General features: G+C 36.1%; 1 protein-coding gene across 7 annotated transcripts in view; it reads right to left on the bottom strand.

Annotated features, from left to right (window-relative positions):
- The window catches only part of LOC150088024 (protein Fe65 homolog), a 437,915-nt gene that overhangs the window by 61,653 nt on the left and 350,831 nt on the right, over positions 1-25,431 (bottom strand). For all 7 annotated transcript variants that reach the window (XM_090370536.1, XM_090370537.1, XM_090370539.1 and 4 more), the window contains 2 exons: positions 8,582-8,862; positions 2,062-2,264 (listed from right to left, as the gene is read on the bottom strand). In XM_090370536.1, coding sequence (XP_090226662.1) covers positions 2,062-2,264; positions 8,582-8,862 — 484 coding nt within the window. The remainder of the gene's footprint in view (positions 1-2,061; positions 2,265-8,581; positions 8,863-25,431) is intronic.

Raw genomic sequence — 25,431 nt, 5'->3', positions numbered from 1 at the left:
AGGATCATCTAGACAAGACTTCAGTTATAGCTAGGACACAGCATGGTTTTGTTAAGGGGAAGTCTTGCCTGACCAATTTGATTGGATACTATGATGCAGTCACAAAAGAACTGGATGCAGGGAATAACTTTGATATTATATACTTGGATCTTAGAAAGGCTTTTGATACTGTTGCACATGGAAGACTGCTGCACAAATTGGAGCAGTGTGGCATTGGAGGCAAGTTGCTGCTATGGATAAAGGGGTGGTTGAGGGGGAGAAGACAGAGAGTGGTAATCAATGGACACTGCTCATCGTGGACTAATGTTATTAGTGGAGTCCCTCAGGGTTCAGTATTGGGGCCTTTATTGTTTTCTGTATTTATAAATGATATTGATGATGGTATATCAGGCTTAATGTCCAAGTTTGCAGACGATACGAAGGTTGGCAGGGTTGTCAAGGACACTACTGACACTATGCTGCTGCAACAGGATTTGGAAAGGTTGAGCAGATGGGCTTCGAGGTGGCAAATGAAGTTTAACATTGACAAATGTAAAGTACTACATATGGGAAACAGCAACCCCAGAGCAACGTATCAACTCTGTGGTACTACACTGACAGTGGTAGAGAATGAAAGGGACCTGGGGGTGGTGGTGCAGGCAGATATGAAGTTCTCTGAGCAGTGCAGACGAGCTGCAAGAGTAGCTCATGGTGTATTGTCAATGATATATAGAAATTTTTCTAGCAGGGATAAGGAGGTGATTATTCCCTTGTATAAGGCAATGGTCAGGCCACACCTAGAGTACTGTATACAGGCCTGGAGGCCTCATTTCAGGAAGGATGTAGAGCTGCTGGAACGAGTACAGAGAAGGGCAACTAGATTGGTGAATGGGACAAAGGGGTTCTCTTACGAAGAAAGGCTTAAGTTTTGCAAATTACAGTGTCTGGAAACTAGGCACCAGCGGGGTGATCTGATAGAGGTGTACAAAGCCTTGAATGGTTTGAGCATGCTCAATGCTGATGGGATTCTTCCTCTAGCTCAGAAAAATCACCTGAGAGGGCATAAATTCGCCTTTAGCCAGCGGGTGGTTGGTGGGTGGAACAGACTTCCATCCCTTGTCGTGGAAGTTGATAGCCTAAATAAGTTTAAGGCTCAGCTGGACAGGTATTTCGAACGAACAGAGGGGTGAAGTGGAAGTGGTTATTTTTATTTATTTATGTTACTTTTTTTTTTTTTTTTTTTTTTTTTTGGCTGATGCTGCATAAGCTTGCTTTCTTGCATCAAATGCCTCTACTAATGCTAATGCTAATGCTAACTACTGATGCATGTTGGATATGCTCTCATGAAAATTACCTACTATACAGGTGCTTTAAATCTCTGACCAGAATGGCCTATTAAAATTCTGAAAGATGATTGTTTCAAAAGCACCAAAGACCAGATCCAAGGTGTTAGCTCTTCCCTTGCACATATCAGTTTTGCATTTTTGGATCCTTTTCCTAAACATTTTATTATTTTTTTTTTAATCCAGTACAGGAACTGCTATGTTATGTTTTATAGATTTAAATATATTTTTATTACTAATAAAGTTAGCCCTTCTAATAAGAGTAAACAAAATGTGTGAGGCAATCACAATAATTTATTTATTAACTTTTTATACTACTGTTTGTGAAGATGTCAACTCCAGCCTGTCAAAAGCCAGCATACCTGTTTAAAATTAAATAACAAGGGATAAGTGCCTTTTATCATTAATAATAAACAGGTTTAATCTGAAGAATTTACTTCTGAAGAATTCAACTTAGATACAACTGATTATTTTTGGAGACTTCATATAAGTGATTAACTGAATTGTATTCATTTCCTAATATGAATTGCATCATATTATCTGCAAACGGTTAAAACTGATAGTGTGACCCTTGGTAAAAGGTTGTACATTAATGCTTTAATAGTAAGTTGTACCATTTCCACATAGTTTACTAATAATAACAAAGTCAAAATGAATACTAAGTACATAATCATGAAAACAAGCAGCATCCTTCCATATAAAGCCACTCAGGACTAAGACAAATTTTAAATATTCTTACCCCAGGTTCTGTAATTGTAATTGTAGATGGAGCTACTGCAACATTCACAAATTTGTAGTGGGAAGGGGCAACTTGTGCTGCTAAGGTATCTATAGCAGAGTTCAGTACTTCCATTCCTACTGCTCTTGTAACTTGAGTAGTGCCCAAATAGTGAACCTTGAGAACTTTTTTGGGCTCTTCCATTGGTGTTGGAAATGACTGGGCTGAAAAAGAAACGGTATAAATGTAATTTACATATGTATTCTTTAATATTTATAATGAATATAAAGAATTAGTGAAACATGATCTAATGTGAACTTTAAGAAGGAAAACCATTTAATGCACAACAGTTAGCACAGGCTATAATGTATTTTGATAACTTTTAGTATAAACAGTGCTAGAGTTATAAAACAATCACCCTAAGTATATCAAATATCTACCCCCCAATGTTTCTGTCAATTTTCATTTGACCTCCTGAGTAGGACTCAGTATGTTCTACAAAAGTCGAACAAAGCATGAAAAAACACACAGACAAACGATAAGTACCACAGTGGTCAAGCTCAATTTTACATGATTAAAGCAGTATGGCAGTAGTGCTGGTAATGGCCTTATTAGTAGTAGTGGGTGACATAATGTCATAGAAGGTATGTTAAAAATAGCCATCTAATAAAAAGAATATACTAAAACGAATCTGCTTTTGTAAATAAAAAGAATAAACTAAAATGAATCTTATTTACACCTTTTGTGGTTTGATGTTGTACCCACCACAACATTGGCAAATTCCACTTCCAGTCAAATATTGCAGCCACTATGACCATTTCTGATTATTGAATTTGTTTTCCTGTTGTGCTGGTGCTATTATCATACTATCATCTATTTACATTTCATATAAAACAATCTGAAAATCTAAATTGATGTTTATATTCAAATATTAATGGCAGGCAGTTTTTTTTTTTTTTTTTTTTTGTAGTCCTCTCTTCAGTTGAATGTCATGGCACTGTGAATGCTGGTGTTTCTGATTATGAAACTTGTTTGGCACAATTATTGTACTGCCATATATTTATACTTCATATAAACAATCTGAAAATCTAAATCATGTTTATATTAAACTGTTAATGGCAGGGTTGTTTTTTTTTTGTCCTCTTTAAGTTTGAATGTCTCAACCAGTTCAACTGTTGATGTTTCCGATTATGAAATTTATTTTCCTGGTATGGTGGTCCAATTACTGCACTGCCATCCACCTATACTTTATATAAACAATCTAAAGAACTAAACTGAAGTTTATATTCAATTGTTACCAGCAGGCAGGTATGCCCCAAGAAAACTAAACAGATGTTTAATTGATATTTATATTTAATTTTTAACAGCAGGCACATTGCTTTTATCAGTGTAGAAGTTGCAAAGTAACTTATACTCTGTTAGAGTGAAGTATTTAAACATGCCATCAAGATTTTGTGAAGGATTTCCTGATGGTGAAATTGAGAAATTGTTAGAACTTTCTGAAGAAATTGAGAGGGAAAAAGGAAATGCTTCCGTATAAGATGTTTCCAGTTGTTCCATATGGTGCTGGTTTTGATCTCACTAAATGAATTAGTAAAGTTGGTGTAATTAACAACTTTAAAATAAAAATAAATTTTCTGTTTATACTCCGGGACGACCAAACGGTCAGAGGAGTTCACAAGATAGACAGATTACAAGAAACAGTACCGTATTCAGTAGTCACGGGCTTGAACCCCGGTCACTCAAGGCACGTGTACTTATGCACCCGCACGCCTGACCACTAGGCTACGGTTTTGGGCTAAATATAAAGAAATATTGGTCAGAAGAATGGACAGCGAGAGAATTAAATTTTCAAGAATGCATATAGCAGGAAAAAATTTCTGCAAATATTTTGGATGCCGCATGTCTGCTCTACTACTAAATGACAAACAGAAACCCCAGGGGCTCACATCTGGTGAGAATGGGCTTGGCACACCCAGGTTCCTGAGCTGGATATCATCATTCTTCTCTTTCTTGGTGATTCCTTTCCACTTTTTTCTCTCTCTCTCTCTCTCTCTCTCTCTCTCTCAGGGTAACTCAGGAATTTTTTTTGCCGGTGCAGCATAAGCCTCAGGATTCTTTGCAACATATAGCTAATAATAATAATAATAAAAAAAAAAAAAAAAAAAAAAAGAAAAAGAAATTCAAATAGTTTCTCTAAAGTAAAAAATATTTTTAATTATCTGGATGGAAAGTTTTGTGAATATTTTCTTCGAGGAAGAAATATTGCACTAAGCCTCTTAAACAATTAGGTGCTTTAGTGCAATATTAAACAATTAAATAATTTTTGAACATAACATTTCAATCAAGTAGTTATTTTTTATTGTTAGAGCTGGACTGCATGAGGAAAAGAGTAAAATAAATAAATAAATGCTAATTAAATGCTTGGCATGCTCAACACTATCCATTCTAGGATATCTTAAGTTGCTGACATAATTTTTATTTTTTAAGTAGAGATAAAGCCTTCTGTAACTTTATCAAAATATATATACATAGGCATCCAAAGTTATAACCAAACAAATTTTTGCACTATCAAGGGATATGTATTTGATGGAATTCTATAAAAAAAAACTGAGGAGTTAGTTCTGCTCAGTCATTTAATAGAGTATGATCAATCCTGATAGTTAATCAATTTTCCCAAAATTCTCATGTTGGTGAAAAACTGAAGACAAAGCCCTTTTGGTAATAAATCCCACTCCTCTACAAGAGAACATCTGAATGCATGGAGGGTTCTTGGAGGAGGTTGACATACATTATTCATCTCTCAGAAGCTCAAACAGATTCAGGTGTGGAGATCTGGCTGGCCACTCCATCCAAAGAATAGCCTCACTTTGAAGAAATTTGTTGACCAACTAAGTTCTACATGGAAGAGAATTCTCATCCGTGAAAGTTAATTTGGGTTCATGACTACTTTGAAAAGCTTCATATATGGCCCAAGAATCTCAGTCATGTACCTTGGGACAGCTAAGTTGCCTCACTGAAAGTTTTGAAAATTGGTAAAATATACCGTCTTTCAATAGATCATTCATTATGATGCATTCTCAAACCATTAGACTAATGGCTACAATGACAGTGTTCGCCATCTCCCGAGATGGGAACATAGTGAAGAGCAGTTTTAAGATTCAGTCATAACTCCTATATAAAGATGCATTAGCCTAGTGTTGATCCTGGAGATGGTTCAGATGGCTGTTGTGGAGGGGAGGAAGATATAAACTGTACTCTCTACCTCACATGATGGATGGCATCCTCCTATAAACGCTTACCTTGAAACTGACATTCTTATGGCTCCTAAGAACTTGAGAGAGACCTTGTGATCACCACCAAAGGAAGCTGTTAGGTTACAACAGCATCCATCCTTGGTTGCTGTAACTCTTGGTTGACCTTGAACTTGATTTCAAGGCACCTCTATTGTTTTCTAATGATCTTTCAAAATAACCAAGTGATTCACCGTGATAAGCCATGATGCATATCAATGGATTAATGAGGGAATAGGCAAGGATTTCTCTGATTAAACTATGTACCAATGTCTGCAACCATGGCGAGAATGGATAACAGTGCTACCAGGTTACAGGGTATACAACATAAGAACCAAATGATAAAATTGTTTTTTTTTAATTTAATTTTTATTACTTGCTTGTAATACTAAACTGATTTTTATAAATATCTTGTAGGAAGAGGATTTTATGTTATGCTGGCGAATACACAAATTTAAAAGAAATAAAAAACCACATAAAACTGATACAAAAACAGCATGAATATATTATATGTAGATTAACATTTTTACATATATTCTCTCCATTACATCTTTGTATATAATTTTAATCCATAAATAAATACATTCATGTTGTTATACATAGTTTTCTGTTCTCTTTTCAGTAAGGTGAATTTTGTTTTGTGATAAATATTATATTCCATTATTAATTATAATAAAGTTGCAAAGGACATAAAATTTTTAAATTAACACAAATAGTACACAAATATACATTTGGCTTTTAATGAGAGCAGAGGAGATAAGAACTGAAAAGATTAAAAAGATTTTATATGGAATAACATATGTCTTGTATGAAGTAACATATTAAGGAAATACAAACTGAAATAGCAACCTAACCATATTCAAAATATGCAGTAATCAATGAGGGCTGTAAAATTACAGGTCCCATGCTTAATTGGCCTTTAGCCTTTTTTTCAATAACAGTAAATTATAAACAAGCAGTAGGAAAAACTATGGTGTAGATTCCTGAAGTCTGTTTTCCAATCTTAAGTAAACTCACATTATGATATGGCTGGATATTCTACTAATAATCAAACCCTATGATGCATCTCTTACTTCTAATCATAACTGACAGTTGCTACTGTTCATTTAAGGATCAGAATGTAATGCTGAAAATCACTTTGATACCTACACTGTATGCATAAATCTTGATTGCAGACTGGGTAAGTTTTCCTGAGAATCATATTCTAAACATTAAGTTAAAAAAATAGTAATAATAAAATATGACATACAGTTTGAATAAGGGCAGCTGTTAGTCATGATTGGGGGCAGGCATTTATTTCTCTTATTAATGAAGCATTTCTTCATTAATAATTATTAATTTTAATTATCAATTTTATTAATAATAATTTTTATAATATTAATGATTTTTATTAATTTATATTAATAATTTTAATTATTAATTAATAATCACAATGATGATTACTAATGAATTATACAATCAAAGCATGAAAACACTGGAAACCACGCTGCTGCATGATTCTACAGCAAAGTTTCTGCTGCCATATATAATTTGGATATAACTTTTTTTTTTTTTTTTTTGTAGTTGTTGGCACATCGGCTTCTGTGGCCATAATGCACCTCCCAAGGTTTTTGCAGTACTCTAATCCAAGCCCGAGGTGGGATTCGAACCCGCGACCTTTGGGTTGCTAGGCAGGTACTTAACCTGCCTACCGGATATAACTTACACCTGCCACTGTTATTTCTGTTAATGGCTTAGAATATAATCAAGAACCTTTCCTGGGGTGAGTGAAATAATTGCAGTGATGGCAAAGATGCTTTTTGTGCTGCTGGAACTTTCAAACTCTTTCTGTTTGATTTACTACTTGAATAGACAGAAATCATGGGATACCTATCTAGTAACAGGTAGGTCCACATTTCGCCCAGATAAGGGCAGTCACACAGCAAATCCACTAGTTCATGAAAGCATTCCACAAGTATGTCCATCCATCCATCCATGCTGCACTGCTGTCTACAATTCCGTCGCATTCCTGGGTGGAGGATCCTAAGCTTGAACGGACCTTTCCTCAGCATCCCAAAGATGCTCCACAGAGTTCATGTCCGGTGAACGGGGAGCCATTCCATGGTGGGAAAATCTGCGTAATGCTTTTCACATAATTGTTCTAGTCACCACAGCTCTGAGGGGAGGCGCATTGCCCTGCTGGAAGAGTCCATTGCCCTCTGGGTGCACGATGACAATGAAGGGATGCAGGTGGTCTGCAAGGATGGACATGTAACCTGGACTATTCAGAGATATGTCTAAACATATCAGAGGTCCCAACATTGCCAGTTGAACATGCCCCAGACCATTACCGACCGTCCACCTGCCTGATCAGTTCTTATTGACATAACTGGTTTCCACCAGTTACGCACCCTCCGGTCCACTCAAAATAACTGGAAACGGGACTCATCAGACCAAGAGACCAGTCTCCAATCATCCAAGGTCCAGTGCCAATGTTCTTTTGCCCTGTTGAGGCGTACAGTCCTGTGTCGTGATGTCAGCAATGGGACTCCGGTGGGTCGGCAGCTCCCATAACCTATTGCGGCTAATGATTACCTGATGGCCTTGGTGAAGACGTTTCTGGCACCTCATTGAAGTCAATGGCAATTTGTGCCACTGTCGCTCTCCGATTGGCTAAAACAATGCGAGATAGACGTCAATGGCTACATTCATCCGGCAGCTTTCTCCACCCACAGCGCTGTCCACGATGAGATGTTATTCCGGAAATGGCGTATTCCTGATACACTCGCTACTGTCGAATGGGGATAGTGCAGTTTCTGTACCACCGCCACGATAGAGTGACCCATGCAAAATTAGATAAAAATTCAACAGATTACCTTGATAGCTTAACTGTAGATTTCAGATTTTAAATTAACTACTTTCTTAATATACATTAAGAAAAGTTGCACAATCATTGGGCAACTGCTATCGTCCCTCTTTCAAAGTCAGTTAACTCATGACTTTTATCCATACTGATATCAAATTACTGTTTATGTGAATGCAGTATGACTATATACCTGCCAAGTGGTGCGTTCGTCCACTAGCAAGAGAGGTGACAACGTCACATTGCCCAGGAACCAGGTATCCCATGAATTCTGTCCTTTTAGTGTACTATCAGTATTAATTTTCAAAAATCTGGCAATGGCTAAGTTTCAGTGTTGCTAGATTTATGAGGTTTCTATAGTATTAAGAAAATAGATATTTTAATTCCTGTAAAAGAAAGGGTTTACCTGGGTAGGAACTGTGAGAGCTGTTATGATAAAACCTTCTCTGTTCTGTAGGCAAATTAGTAGGACGGGCAGGAGCTCCCCTACTAGTGCATACATTATTGCGACCTTGTAAACCAGGACCTACAGGTTTAGCCAGGTTTTGATGGAGGCTGCGCTCTATCATAATTTTTTTGCAGATATCTCGTAGGGTATTGGCAATGATTCTTGCAGGGATATCACAGCGGAAGACATGACACATATGTTTACGTGTCACACGATCACGGGCAACGTATGCAAAGTCCCTATAAATTTCAAAAATGTAGAGCACTTTGGAAAGAAACTTTTTACTGTTATATGAAAAAATTAAACAATGAATTAAAGCATTACCATGCAAAAAAAGTAATTCATGCACAAAGGGTTACGGAAAACAATGAAAAATTGTACTTCAACATTAGTTTTTAATAACCAAAACAATAATAAAAGAACAACATTGCTGACTTATGAAAATTCAGACAAACACAATCATTAAGTTTACAATGAAGATGACAGCAGCAGCGGCATGCACAAGCAAAGCTTTGTGCTGCAAAATTTTGTCAAAATGAAAGTATTTACCTTTCCCTATATCAGGACACCACAGGGCCAGGGACAGCAAAGAGCAAACAAAACCTATGTTAACATCAGCACTACCACAAATAATAAAAATCTATATGTTAAAGAGTTTAATATAATGCAAATGCAAAACCTTACAAGTTGATAATCACCCAGTATGAAAATAATGAGCATAAGCATATTACTCAACTGCTATAAAGCATTATGTATAAAATGCAAAACTCATTTGTTTCTTTAAAAACTATTACTAACTCTGCAATTCCATTTGGCTAAGATAAAAATGTTCCTTTTTTATGCAAAATTAGATAAAAATTCAACAGATTACCATGATAGCTTAACTGTAGATTTCAGATTTTAAATTAACTACTTTCTTAATATACATTAAGAAAAGTTGCGCAATCTATTTGCTACATCAGAAGGTTTACTTAAAATAAGCAGTTCCAAAGAAGTCATCTGTATTCAGTGAAATTAAGAACGTGATTACTGCCAGCTATTCATTACCGTGGCCCATATCTAGAAAGTTTTTGCTAGCTAATTCAGAATGAGTATCAAAGTCCATGGTTTGTGTACATCTGCAGAATGAGAAACCAAACTTTATGGAGGGGGAAAAAACATGCAAATCTTGCTGAAGATCAACTAACTCAGACAATGCAATGAAAGCACTTCCTGCCCTAACAGGAATCTAAATCAGGCCTTTTCCATGATGTGATAGTTGTGGCAGTTATGTCTCAAAACAGAGGCAGATTAACATGTTTCTCTAAACTGCTTAAGCTCTAAAAAGATTTCCCTTGGGAAAATTACATGGATTGTACTGACTGGACTAATGTCGCCAATTTGTAATTACTAAATTATCAATCTGATGAAATTCTTGTATTCGCTGATTTACTGATTTTTTACTTTGTATCCTGATTAATCATGCAGCACTGTACACTACTGACAGATATTTTATTATTATTATTACAAGCTGTAATAATAGTAAATAATAGATAACTAAAGATAACTGAACACAAAGATAACTGAAGAACAAAAGGATCTAACTGATTCGAATGAACAGAACATCCTTCTTCACGAGATTTTTTTTTTTTTGCTTTGTGCATACAAAAACTACAGATGTATTTGTAAAAATTATATTTATATTTTAATAAAATCCAGTACAAATATAAAATCATAAGAACAACTTCTTGCAAAATAAACCTTGTAATGGGGAAAAAACTAAAAAAAAACAATTAATTAAAATCATATATACAGTCACAAACTAAAATTTTACAAATAAGTAATGATCAGTGCACAAAAAAAATACTCTACATCATGACAACTGGAAAAGAAATGACAAAGAAATTAAATGTTGAAAAGTTGTTAGCATGATATTTCATAATAAAACTTGCAACTAATTTAGGGATAAATCGTTTCAGTGAATAAAATACATATGAATGCTTCAGTGGAAAAGACGCAAAGAAAAGAGATGGGGAAAAATTCTTTACTTTCCAAAATTCATAAAAAGTGCTAGTAATTTACGTTTGAAATACAGTATTCCCATTTCTCTGTATGAAAATAATTAGACCATACTAAAAAATACCAATTGTGATAATTCCTCCTGGCAGAAAGAGCATGATATGAAAATGGCAGAAACCAAGACATTAAAATTAAGATAAATCAGAACCTCAGGGTGAAGTGAGAGGGACACTGAATGTATAGTAAAAAAATCACTAAAACAAGATTATAAGAACAAAGAAATCCCCTCACTGGAAACATTTATACACCTAACATACAATCAAAGAATTAAATATTTTATAAAGTTTACCTTTGCATTGATTAATCAAGATGCTACTTTATGGAAGAATATTAATAAAAATTAATTATTAATGAATTCTTAATTAGCTTTCAGTGAATTTTTCATGAATTAAAATTTAGAAAAGGGTCTTGGCTAGATTTTTAACTTTTTTCAGTTGATGTAACAGGATGTTTAAAATTACTTCATGCAGCATTGTCTTTAAAGTTTCAGAGTATGAGTTCCCAGTAATTTTGCTGCTCTTTGAAAGGATGCTTTAAAATAGTTTCAATGCAAGTATTATTTTTTCTTTTTGTTAGAACTTCAAAATTCATAATTACTTTTTAATTAATGTGTTTTAATAAAGTGGCACTTTAATTAATCAGAGAAAGGGTAAGGTTAAGCTAAAAGGGTAAGCTTTTAAAAATATTTCTAGTAGTGCATAAAAATCAAAAAACATTTAAAAGTCACAGAATTATTTAGCTTCCTGTAACTTAATATATTTTGGCATCATCATCCCATAAAAGTGCCTCATGTAATAACTTAGATGCAAAATATTTATTGAAGATTTGTCGGCAACCCGAGCAGGATCATTAACAGTTATACCATTCATGTCTAGTCGTCAACCAATGTGGCTCATCCATTTTCTTCTAGTGTTTACATAATTAAAGAAGACTTTGCTATATTTATTTGCATTCTTTGCCAGAGTCATCAATAATCTGTCTTAGCTTGCCTAACTTCATGACTTTAAAAGAGTTATGCAAGCTAAGTCCTTTCTGATCACATGATTATGAAATGTAATTTACAATTACTAAAATTGCTGCTCAGTTAATTCAAAGGGAAAAAATATCACCTACCTACCTGACACACAAAAAAATGATATTTTAAGACACAGATAATGATGGTAAGAAAGCTGAGATTGTGTGCAAAATATGTACTATACCTGCATCAATGATAACGAAAACACTGAGTTTTAAATATTTAAGTTGAACAAAAAATGTACAAAGCTTATCATAAAATATTTTTGCTTTAGCTATACAGTGCAAGATAGTTCAATAGAGATATTTGATGTAAATAAATAAACTCCTATAAGGTGCACTGAAAATAGATAGAAGTAGTTAAAAAAATGTACACACACACAATGCTATATGTTTCTCTCGTTCCATAGATTGCTGATCTAGAAGGCCTGATCTAATGGTGTTAGGCTGTCGGAGAATATTTTTTAGCAGGGTCAAAGACAACAGCACCATAGTCTACAGCATAGTATTAAAACAGCACAGTGAATCTATCAGCAGACAGTCTTTAAATATATGCAGCGAGAAAACTTGAGTTTTGAGCTCAGTACTAAATCCAGGAAGTGAATATATTGGTGGGGGGGAGGGGATTAGGTGATTCCCTAACCTTAGTTTTCAGGTTCAGGAAATGTTGAATTGAACTTGCTTGCAAATTGTGCTAGTAGAATACAACTTCTTAATCTTAGTGTGATACATTCAATGAACGTAGCATTCTATTTTACATTAGTATGAAATAAATTCAGAAAGCTGCCTTAGAGAGAAAAAGCTGAGCCAAAAATGAATGGTCCTGCAAATAAAGGATATGACAACAGTTTCCAAGCATGCAATAAATAAATTTTCATTAAATAAATACTATTTAATTAAAATTTATTTTCCATGTATGTTACATTGTAGTAATGGGCTGATATGCTATTTAACTGCCCATGCTGCCGCCTATAGCCCTGCCTGCATCTTACTTTCATATTTTTATTTAACCTTTTCTTCCCCAAATGACTTTATATTGCTTTGTAAGTGCATTGAGCTGTTATTATTTCTCACTGTATAAGGCCACCATTACTGAGATCTATTATATTGGCAGGCTGGTTAGGTTATCTGTCAGATTTGTAAAGCACTAATTTTTTTTTTTAATGTTTAAAATGCAGTGATTGTATGACCATTATTGGTCTTAAGGCTTTCCAATGAAGTGGAGTTCAATGGTTGGTCTGTTTCAATTTACTTTTGTTTCACAATAATGGTCATGTTGTTGTGGTTTGTTTTCCATTTTTAGTGATATTTTGCACAATTTGGCTTTGGTGCCACCAAGGGGTCACTGCCAAATTTATGTTAATTGGCACTGGCATTTATTCTAAACTATTTTAGGAATTCATCACTCTCACAACACTATTATTTTTAATTTAGTCCACTCGTCCCCTTTTTATTGCTATAGTTATATTACTGGTTTCATTTCTTGATATCATATTACTGTTTTTATTTCTTGATGAACTGGCATCCTGTTCTCTGTCATTAGCATTGATAATTAAGGTTAAAGTAGAACCTTAATTATCAATTCTAATGACAGATAGCAGGATGCCAGTTTATCAAGAAATATGATTTATTTACAGGAAATTCATAATCTGTACAAAGTACAGGAAGTGCGTGATTTTTATATACATTATGTATATACATTTGCCTACGAGAGAAATTTTTATATACGTGTAATTTAAATTTGCATTTTGAAAAACAAAAGCAGAAGATAAAAATTAACTTATAGGATATAATATGATATTAATTTTTATTAATATTTTTTTGGTTGAAACTTTTTGCAAATGCTGGTTCTAATTTTATGTAAATATAAAATGACATCCCTTCCTTCTTCCACTTTGTGGGTTAGTTCTATTAAGAAATATTTACCAATTAATACACTACTCTCTGTACAGATCTTTTCATAATAAAATGACAACTTAATGTAAACATATTTTATTACAGATAAGTATCGATTAATACACTGTTACACTATGATTTTTTTTTTTTTTTTGTTAACAGCATCATGTTCTCAAACTTCTTCCAGTCCCTTTTTTCTTTTTATAGGGCATATGGTGATGCCACAAGAAAAGGCTGAATGTGTCATATGGTTTGTGGAGTCAAAATCTATAATTACCATGCAACAAAATTATCGCTGTCAATATGGAAAGGATCCTCCCTCCAAACCAAGTATCAGGATGTGAGTTCAGAATTTGAGCAACAGGAAGTGTGACTAACCTGCCTCAAAGTGTACATCCACACTTGTCTCAAGAAACCAGTGAAAATGTCCAAGCAGCATTCCAGTGCAGTCCTCAAAAGTTGATTTGTTATGCTTCATGTGAATCGCAGTTACTAAAATCAGTAACCCATAAAGTTTTGCATAAGCAATTATGTCTTTATGTATACAAAGTGCAAACTGTCCAAACTATGGAGCAAAATGATCTTCCTCAGTGCAATGCATTCGCTTGTTCCATGATAACTTTAATTTATGAAGACAATGAATACCTAAAGAAGGTGCTTTTCTCTGATGAAGCCACTTTCCACATATCTGAAGATGTGAATCACCACAATCTTTGGATACAGGGTTCCGAAAACCCAGTATCACGAATCTGTTTGTGAAAACATTTGTGAATACACTCATGATTGCCTCAAGTTAAACATTTGGTGTGGGCTCATGAAACACAGGAAACATTTATTTCGACATGCTATAGCAGTTTGTGATCCCTCAGATAGAAGAGTTGTAGCCAAATCATTTTCAACAGGATGTCATTTTCTAAATGAAACATTTCCGTGTAGATGGGTGAGCCACAATGGACTAATTGCCTGGCCTCAACACTCCCATTAGCTCACTCCCTTAGACTTCTTCCTGTAAGGGGTTACCTCAAGGATTTTGTGTACAGAAAACACGTTACTAATACTGAACCTCTTCACGTAAGGATGACTGGGGCAATAAAAACTGTGAGTGTTGATATGCTGGCCCACATATGGCAAGTAGAATTTCACCTTGATGTTTGAAGGACCACTAATGGTGTACACATTGAGGTGTATTTAAGAATATAAACTTTTGGAGTTTCATAATGATTTGCACAACTGCATAATCTTTCAGTATTAGTAATGACCATATAGTGCAAGGAAGTCTTGCACTATATGGGCTTATGCTGCACCAGTCAACAAAAAAAAATATATATATAATAATAATAAGAAAAAAGTAAATAGACAACCTATGCATTTCCCTCTGCCCATAGGTAACAATCCAGGTGACCTGTCAATTTCTCCAAACTGTCAGCCTCTACCACCCATGTAGGTAACTTCCAGTAATTTAAACTCACTGGCTAAAATGAAACTTCCTGCAATCAAGTCTAAACATCTCTCCCTGTAACTTAAATTTACGGCCCCTAGTTCTAGGAGTCATAAATAAGTCTTTCCTCATAAGGACATTCTTTTGTCGATCTCACCAGGTGAGTTACCAGTCTCTGGACCCTTTTAAAAAAAAGTCTTTTTTTTTTTAAGTGCGGTCTCCACACTTGAGCACAGTATTCCAAGTATGGTCTAACAATAGTCTTACATAATGGGATTATGACATCCTTATCTTTACTAGCATATGTTCAATAAATCATCGATAGGACACAATGGGCCTTCCTTACAACCTGTCTACAATGCTTGGAGAACATCATGTCTGACTGTATTGCAACTCACAAGTCTCTTTCTTCCACTATTCATTTCAGTTCGACTCCACCAAGTGTCTTAGTTATTTTGGGGTTACTGTTTCCCAGGTGTAAGACCTTGTATTTTGCTGGATTAAAGCATAGCTGCCACTTTTCTGACTATCTCTGAAGTCTATCTAAGTCACTCTGCTTGGCAGTAATCATTAACTACTCTACCGATCTTTACATCATCTGCAAAATTAGGCATCACATCCTCTATCTCTTCATCGATGTCATTTAAGAAAAAAAAAAAAAAAAAAATGATCCCAATACTGATCCTTGGGGGCCCCACTTCTTACATTAACCCAATCTGAGGAATAATCATTTATCACAAACCTCTGCCTCCTGCCTTGAAGTCATCCTGCTATCCATCTAAGGATTTTCCCTGTGATTCCGACATGTTTCAGCTTATAAAGTAACCATTCATGTGGAACTGAGTCAAATGCTTTGCTGAAATCCAAATAAACAATGTCGAAATTATTCCCTAAGCCCAGTGAACAAGTGACTCTGTCAAAATAGATAGCCAGATTTGTTAAACATGATTTTCCCTTTACATAACCATGCTGTGTATCCTTCAGAATCCCATTTCTATCTGAATGATCCCAAATTGGGGTGGTTGAGGGGGAGAAGACAGAGAGTGGTAATCAATGGACACTGCTCATCGTGGACTAATGTTATTAGTAGAGTCCCTCAGGGCTCAGTGTTGGGTCCATTATTGTTTTCTGTATTTATAAATGATACTGATGATGGTATATCAAGCTTAATGTCCAAGTTTGCAGACGATACAAAGGTTGGCAGGGTTGTCAAGGACACTACTGACACTATGCTGCTGCAACAGGATCTGGAAAGGTTGAGCAGATGGGCTGAGAGGTGGCAAATGAAGTTTAACATTGACAAATGTAAAGTACTACACATGGGAAACAGCAACCCCAGAGCAACGTATCAACTCTGTGGTACTACACTGACAGTGGTAGAGAATGAAAGGGACTTGGGGATGGTTGTGCAGGCAGATATGAAGTTCTCTGAGCAGTGCAGACGGGCTGCAAGAGTAGCTCATGGAGTATTGTCAATGATATACAGGAATTTTTCCAGCAGGGATAAGGAGGTGATTATTCCCTTGTATAAGGCAATGGTCAGGCCACACCTAGAGTACTGTATACAGGTCTGGAGGCCTCATTTCAAGAAGGATGTAGAGCTGCTGGAACGAGTATAGAGAAGGGCAACAAGATTAGTGAATGGAACAAAGGGGTGCTCTTACGAAGAAAGGCTTAAGTTTCGCAAATTACAGTGTCTGGAGACTAGGCACCAGTGAGGTGATCTGATAGAGGTGTATAAAACCTTGAATGGTTTGAGCATGCTCAATGCTGATGGGATTCTTCCTCTAGCTCAGAATAATCACCTGAGAGGGCATAAATTCAAATTGAGGAAAGACAGATGTAGGATAGACGTGCGGAAATTTGCCTTTAGCCAGCGGGTGGTTGGTTGGTTGGTGGAACAGACTTCCATCCCTTGTAGTGGAGATTGATAGCCTAAATAAGTTTAAGGCTCAGCTGGACAGGTATTTGGAACGAACAGAGGGGTGAAGTGGAAGTGGGTTTTTTTTGGCTGATGCTGCATAAGCTTGCTTTCTTGCATCAAATGCCTCTACTAATGCTAATGCTAATTCCACGCTAGATCATTGCCTCCATGATTTTCCCTACTACTGAAGTTAGACTGACCAGTCAGTAATTTCCCATTACATTCTTTGCCTTCATGTATTGGCGATACATCGGCACTTTTTCAATCCAACGGAATCTCTCCTGATTGGTAGAGTAGTTAATGATTACTGCCAAGCAGAGCTAGAGCAAGCAGAACTAGATAGACTTCAAGGATGGTCAGAAAAGTGGCAGCTATGCTTTAATCCAGCAAAATGCAAGGTCTTACACCTGAAGAACAGTAACCCCAAAATAACTTAGACACTTGGTGGAGTTGAACTGAAATCAATAATGGAAGAAAGAGACTTGGGAGTTGTAATGCAGTCAGACATGATGTTTTCCAAGCATTGTAGACAGGTTTCAAGGAAGGCCCATTGCATCCTATCAATGCACTAATAATTAGCCTTACTAGTTCAATGCATTCATTTTCCACCTCCCTTAAAACTATGAGGTATATGCCATCAACCCCAGGAGCCTTACTTGCCTGTAGGCTCAAAAGTTTTTTTCATTAAATAATCATATGAAATTTCAATATCATTAATTACATATTTTTAAACTTCACTCCCATAATTTCTCATTCACAAAGGATTTTTCTTCTGTAAATATCAATGCAAAGTAACTGTTGAGTTAATCTGCAACATCAGCTGGAGTATCTAATACTATCCCACGTCCATTACATAAGGGTCCAATCTGGTTTGTTCTTCTCTCCTTATCCACACTCTTTGCCAACGATTTCTCATAATCTGCCTTTGTCAGCCTAACCTTTTAGTAGCTGTTATAGGCTTCAGTACTTTTTATTGCTGTCTTCTTCTGCTCAAGTAATCTGACAACTTCATTATTCATCCAACTTGGAATCCTACTCATTAAGTGTCTTTTTAATGGTATATATGTATTCAAGGTTAATGTCTTAAAGGTACACCATAATTCAATTGTATTCACTCTCTGTGAGATATTATTATTAGCCATATGGTACAAGGAAGACTGAGGCTTATGTTGCACCAGGCAAAAAAAAAATTCTGAATTACCCTGTGAGAACGCGCGCGAGAGAGAAAAGTAGAAGGGAATCATCAAGAAAGATGATATCCAGCTCAGGACCCTGGGTATGCCAAACACATGCTCACTAGATGTGAGTCCCCAGGAGTAATATCTATCCAGTTAACAGAGACCATGTAGCACCTTAAGCCACCATAATTTCCTTTCCTGAAATAATAATCCATTCTGAAATAAAATAATAGGCCTAATGACTCTGATGAGTATAATAAGATACTGTACAGGGAAATAGAATGGGCCAGTAAATCAGAGAGTCTTATAATGGGGGATTTTAATTTCCCAGATATTGACTGGAATTTGTGGGTTGGTCACTCACACACTAGCAGGGCTTTTGTGGATTTATTGGATGATTGTTTTCTACACCAGCATGTTCGGGAGGCAACTAGAGGGAGTAATATTCTTGATCTGATTATCAGTAGTGATTCTTCATGCATTAGGAATCTGCAGATAAAGGAACCACTGGGTGGCAGTGATCACAGTGTGCTGAAGTGGGATTTACTCAAGGAGGTAACTACCATCAGAGGCAAAGGGAAGGGTTTTTGCTTTCGTAAAGGCAACTATGATGGGCTGAGACAGTATTTAAATTCTATACAGTGGGACCAACTGATGATGTTACCAACAGCAAATTCAAAATGGGAAGCATTCAAGGAACTAATCTTGGAAGCTACCAGGCTTTACATACCAACCAAGAAATATTGTTCAAGGTTCAGGCCTAAATGGTTGTCAGATGAACTAATGAGACATATGGCAGAGAAGAAAAATGCATGGGATACATACAAATTAATGGGTGACATGGAAGCCTATGACAGATATAAGTTGGTCTGTAACCAAGTCACAAAGGAGATTAGGCAGGCAAAGGCAGATTATGAGAAATCCTTGGCAAAGGACGCAAAGAAAAACAGAAAAGAGTTCTTTACCTATTTAAACTCAAGAAGGAAAGGGATGAATCAGATTGGTCCACTGGATGTTGATGGTTCAACAGTTGAGGATCCTGCTCAGGTGGCTAACAATCTAAATGAGTATTTTGCATCTACATTCACACATGAGTTATTATTCAGGAAGGGGAATGTCGTAGGTGAAGTAAACATTGGCAGCGAGCTAGATTATTTTCTAATAACTGAGAGGGAAGTGGAGGAGAAATTGCTGAGGATAAACATAAAAAAGGCACCAGGGGTGGATGGGATCTATCCAGTTATATTAAAGGAGGCAGCAAAGGAAGTAAGCAAACCCCTAGCCATAATTATGAGAGCTTCTTTGGACTCAGGGGAGGTACCCATGGACTGGAGATGTGCAAATGTAACCCCAATTCACAAAGGAGGATCAAAGGCTGACACAAGTAATTATAGACCTGTTAGTTTAACTTCGGTTCCAGGAAAATTAATGGAGGCACTGGTTAAAGAAGCACTGCAGGATCATCTGGACAAGAATTCAGTTATAGCCCAGACACAGCATGGTTTTGTTAAGGGCAGGTCTTGTCTGACCAATTTGATTGGATACTATGATGTAGTCACAAAAGAACTGGATGCAGGGAATAACTTTGATATTATATATTTGGATCTTAGAAAGGCTTTTGATACTGTTGCGCATGGAAGACTGCTGCACAAATTGGAGAAGTGTGGCATTGGAGGCAAATTGCTGCTATGGATAAAGGGATGGTCGAGTGGCAGAAGACAGAGAGTGGTAATCAATGGACACTGCTCAACGTGGACTAATGTTATTAGTGGAGTTCCTCAGGGTTCAGTGTTGGGTCCATTGTTGTTTTCGGTATTTATAAATGATATTGATGATGGTGTATCAGGCTTAATGTCCAAGTTTGCAGACGATACCAAGGTTGGCAGGGTTGTTAAGGACACTACTGATACTATGCTGCTGCAACAGGATCTGGAAAGGTTGAGCAGATGGGCTGAGAGGTGGCAAATGTTTAACATTGACAAATGTAAAGTACTACATATGGGAAACAGTAACCCCAGATCAACGTATCAACTCTGTGGTACTACGCTGACAGTGGTAGAGAATGAAAAGGACCTGGGGGTAATTGTGCAGGCAGATATGAAGTTCTCTGAGCAGTGCAGACGAGCTGCAAGAGTAGCTCATGGTGTCTTGTCAATGATATACAGGAATTTTTCTAGCAGGGATAAGGATGTGATTATTCCCTTGTATAAGGCATTGGTCAGGCCACACCTTGAGTACTGTATACAGGTCTGGAGGCCTCATTTCAAGAAGGATGTAGAGCTGCTCGAACGAGTACAGAGAAGGGCAACAAGATTAGTGAATGGAACAAAGGGTTGCTCTTACGAAGAAAGGCTTAAGTTTTGCAAATTACAGAGCCTGGAGACTAGGCATCGGCGAGGTGATCTGATAGAGGTGTATAAGGCTTTGAATGGCTTGAGAATGCTCAATGCCGATGGGATTCTTCCTCTTGCTCAGAATAATCACCTGAGAGGGCATAAATTCAAATTGAGGAAGGACGGATGTCGGATAGATGTGCGGAAATTTGCCTTTAGCCAGCGGGTGGTTGGTTTGTGGAATAGACTCCCATCGCTTGTTGTTGAAGTTGATAGCCTAAATAAATTTAAGGCTCAGCTGGACAGGTATTTCGAACGAACGGAGGGGTGAAATGGGAGTAGTGGGTTTTTTTTTTTTTTTTTTTTGGCTGATGCTGAATAAGCTTGCTTTCTTGCATCATATGCCTCTACTAATGCTAATGCTAATTCCTTCATCTTTAACTACTGCTACCCCTCTCTTCATCATCCACCATAAAATTCCGTGATTACTTCCTGCTGCTGGTTCCTGTACTGTCAGCGCTGTTATGTCATCTGGTTCATGGGTGATGATCAGGTCTAGAATATTCTTTTCCCCAGTACTTTCCCTGACGTGTTGATAGAAATAACAATCATCTAGTTCAGGGGTGGCCAATGAGTCAATCGCGATCTACAAGTCGATCGCAGATTTAATTTCGGTTGATCACGATGAATTTTAAATATACAGTCATCTCTAGATTTGTGCACCTTGTGCATTGAAATTTTTGAGATATTAGATCGCGGCACATTTTGAAGGAAAAAAAGTAGATCACATCACAAATTAAGTTGGCCACTCCTGATCTAGTTGATTTAAAAATTTTGTTCCCTATGTCGAGTTTCCTTCCTATTTGCTTCAATCAATTAGAGGCAAATTAAAATCACCCATAATAAGATATTCACATTTACTTGCCCATTCCATTTGTATTTGAGCCTCTCATCAAAATCTTCACAATCACCTGGCCTGTAGATTACTCCCACTCTCATTATACTTTTGCTTCCAACTATCTCACACCATACCGATTCTATAATATCATGCAAAATGTCTGAATCCGGAAAGCTTTCATCGTGCTCACGAAGCTTTTAATAAGAAACATGACCCCACCACGCCTTCTGTCTGCCTTATCCTTCCTAAATACATTGTACATAACGTAACAAAACTCATCATCCTCTATTTCCGGAAAGCACCATGTTTCCATAAGCCCTATTATGTCAGCGTTACTTGTTGTTTGTTTGTTTGTTTGTTTGGTTTTTAGGAGCATTAGCAACTAAGGCCATATTGCTCCGGAATATGCGGTGGTCATTCCTTGACCTTTCCGCATCCTCCGTATTTGGTGGTGACGGGCTCGAACCCCGGTCTAATCAAGAAGCGTGTGCTACGCACTGCTGCTCCTTCCCACCTGGCTACGGAGGCGCCTTTACTTGTTGTAACCAGCAGTTTGAATTCACTCATTTATTGATGATACTTCTGATATTACTGTATAAACAATTAAGACTTAGTGTTCTTGTATAATTAACTACCCTGACACAGCCCTTGAAGTTATTTAAGCTTGCTTCCCTGTCATTGGTTACCTGCTCATTCAAAACATTTCTGCCCTCAGAACATCTTGCTAATATGATCTGTTGCAGTAACAAACAAGAACTCTTGACAAATATGCAAGAGTTACTTTGACCAATGTTATCAGATAAGTGTGTATTTATATTACCTTTGTCCCCCACCCAAACTAGCAGTTTCCCTGAACCTTTAAGGTATCCTCAATAATACTGGCAAAAACCCTTGCACCACCTTTCTTTAAATGTATCCCGTCTCTACAAAATAAATTCTTTCTACCTACAAGTGCGGGCCAAGCTGATAAAAATTTTCCCCCAAAAGCCTTGCAGTCTTTCAAGTCTTGAGCTAATCCATTAAGCTTTCAGCATATAATCCCTCCTATCATGCCTGGGCAGAATTTCAGACACACAGACATTGTGACCTAACTCGTGGCATTTCTTCAGCATGGTCCTATATTTGTCTAACAAATCGTCAGATTGCGTATGCTTAATATCATTAGTCCTCACATGAATAATAATATTCAATTTTTTTATCCCCACCCTTAAAATCTAACAATCTGTTGGTGATATCATTAATTGTTACCCCGGGCAGACATATCCTGGTTCTAATCCACCTATCCCTATTACAAAAAATATTTCCCATTTTCCTGACAATGGAGTCTCCTAAGAGAACTAAGTCTTTCTGAACCAGAGCAGTTTACACTTAGTTATTCTGCTCTGAGGCTCGAATTGGGAGTGTTGAGTCACTGACGAGCTCCCAGTTACATTACTCCAGACCAGGGGTGGCCAACTTAATTTGTGATGCGATCTACTTTTTTTCTTAAAAATGTGCCGCGATCTACCATCTCAATAATTTCATTGCACATGGTTAAAAAAGTTAATCAACACATATTGAAAAATGTTGCTTATAAATTTTAAAATTAAATACAATTCAGAATTCTTAATTTAAATTCATACGTATTTAAATTTTTAATTTATGTGAAGTTTGTGTCTTCGTGTCATCTGCCAAGCTTTCAAAATCGGGGATGTATTGTGATAAGGCGTAAAAAATCTTCTGTCCAAAGAGTAGAGCGATTCTTCATCTCTGTTTGTTTCAAATAAGAAAAGGCCGATTTACATTGATATGTGGAACCAAAAAGTTCACTGCATTTTTTTACATTTGGGTACTTTTCTCGGCAAACATATTTCCCAAAAGTCTTTTTCCGATGGTATAACTTTTAGGAGGATATCGTTTTGCATATAATAATTTCATTTTCAAGTAATATTTTCTCCATTTGAAAAATCTCAATGATTTTTTTCTGCAATTTGTTTCATATCTAAGTCGACATTAAATGGATAAGAAATATATTTATATGCATAAATACTACTAATCGTGCCACCTACATTTTTATGTTCCTTATAATTCCAAATTCAGATCACTTACTTTACTGATAAAATCTGCCAAAAAAGGCAGATCACACAACCACTCCATATCTTGTGGCTGCTGATAATTATCGCCCCTTTGATCAACATTCTTTTTTTAATTTCATTCAGCAAATTTCAAAATTTCTGTAGAAACTTACTCCGACTCAACCAGCTCATATCTGTGTGTAATATCAGATCTGGTTCATTTTCATCAAGTTGCATTTTGAAATGTCTCCTTTGATTAGATTATCCTCTTTGTGATGCGAATTTACAAAATTGTGAATTCTGTTGGAATTCACAATTTAGAGAGCTATGTCCATAACACTTAGTATTTAAGCTTTTCCTGGTTAACACTTGTTGGTGGATGATACAATGGTAACTCAAAAAATTGGAATTCATCATCCTTTTGGATCAATTCTGGCTGTGCATCGACAAGAGTAGTCATGTGGTTCAATGGATTTGTAATAAGCATATGCAGTGAGATGCATAATAATAACATTTAGATTCTGACTAATCTACTTTTTAATACACATTTAAAATTCGTCATGATCAACCGAAATTAAAGCCGCGATCGACTGGTAGATCGTGATCAAATTGTTGGCCACCCTTGCTCTAGACAGTAAGCACCCGTTTTTCAGTAACTTGACTGCTTCTAGGAATGCACCAAATTTTAACTTTAGATCGGTACACTCTGTACAACGGTGACAAAGAAAAGAATTGCCAAGTGAGCTATGATTATCCACTAGGTCGACCTTGGAATACACTTTGGAATACATTTGGTTGTAAGATAATTAAATTTTGAAATAGGAACAGGACTTTAGATATCCTGTCTATATATTTTTCTTTTTTTTCTTTCTTTTTTCTTTTCTTTTTTTTTTTAAACATTTATGCATAATTTTAAACATGCATAATTTTGAAATTTATGTGGTTAACTTTTGTGTGGTTAGCCGTTTTATATCGTAAAACAGTTAAGTGCCTGTTTTCTTTACCATGTCACTAATAACTCAAATTCGAATGAATGGATTTTCATATTTTATACTTGGCTCCGTTAGAAAGATTTGTCAAAGTATCCAAATTCTAGGGAAACTGGACAACTAGAAATCCAACAATTATTATTTCTTTTTCTGTTTCATACATATCACATGGGCTATCAATATACAGTCAGTCCTCGTATAGCACGATAGTTGTGTTCCTAGAAACCCTCGTGCAATATAAACAACAGGCCCTATGGGAAAAATGGGGTTAGGTGCCGACCACCCAAGATTGAACATACATTGGTAACCAAAACATTACCAAACACAATAAATAATCGTAATGAAATACTTACGTATTTTATAACGATTAAAATACGTAATAAAAATAATATTACATTTTTTATAATATTTTTATTATTATTATATTATATTTTATTATAATATAATAAATAATAAAAAAATACGTAGGTATTTTTTACGAATAAAATACTTACGTATTTTATTACGACTATTACATAATAAAATATTGCTAATGCTTTTGCTTCTATCGTAAGAAAACTTGTTTTTTGTTTGATTTTCTATCCAAACAGATGACAACTGTTCCATCTCTTCCAATTCTTAGTGTCTTAATCTAATGGATTTTAATTACACTTTGAGTTGTTCCTGCTATGAAAGTTGTTTTTATTTTTCTGCATTCTTTGTAATTCTCGGGGTTGCCTCATTTAGGTCTGTAGCATGTGCAATATCACATGGTCTTTCATTTCGCTCAAAGCGTTTCACAATTTCATATTTTTTCTCTATCGACAGAGGCGGACTGGCCATAAGCCTTACCGGGGAAACCATGGTGGGCCGGACAAAATTTTCCCGGGTAAGAATTTTTGACCCAGTCGGCCTCTGTTTATCGATATTGCTTTTCTTTTTCTCTCTGAATCTGCAGTGTCTTCACCAGGACGCTTCCTTTTCACACCTTTTAAGTATTTTACTCATTTTTAGGGAATAAAGCACAATTACAAAATGAGAAGGAAC

The sequence above is a fragment of the Mastigoproctus giganteus genome, chromosome 3 (assembly GCF_048544385.1).
Source record: "Mastigoproctus giganteus isolate SK-2022 chromosome 3, ASM4854438v1, whole genome shotgun sequence".
Lineage (NCBI taxonomy): Eukaryota > Metazoa > Arthropoda > Arachnida > Uropygi > Thelyphonidae > Mastigoproctus > Mastigoproctus giganteus.
This window is presented reverse-complemented; position numbering and strand designations above follow the sequence as displayed.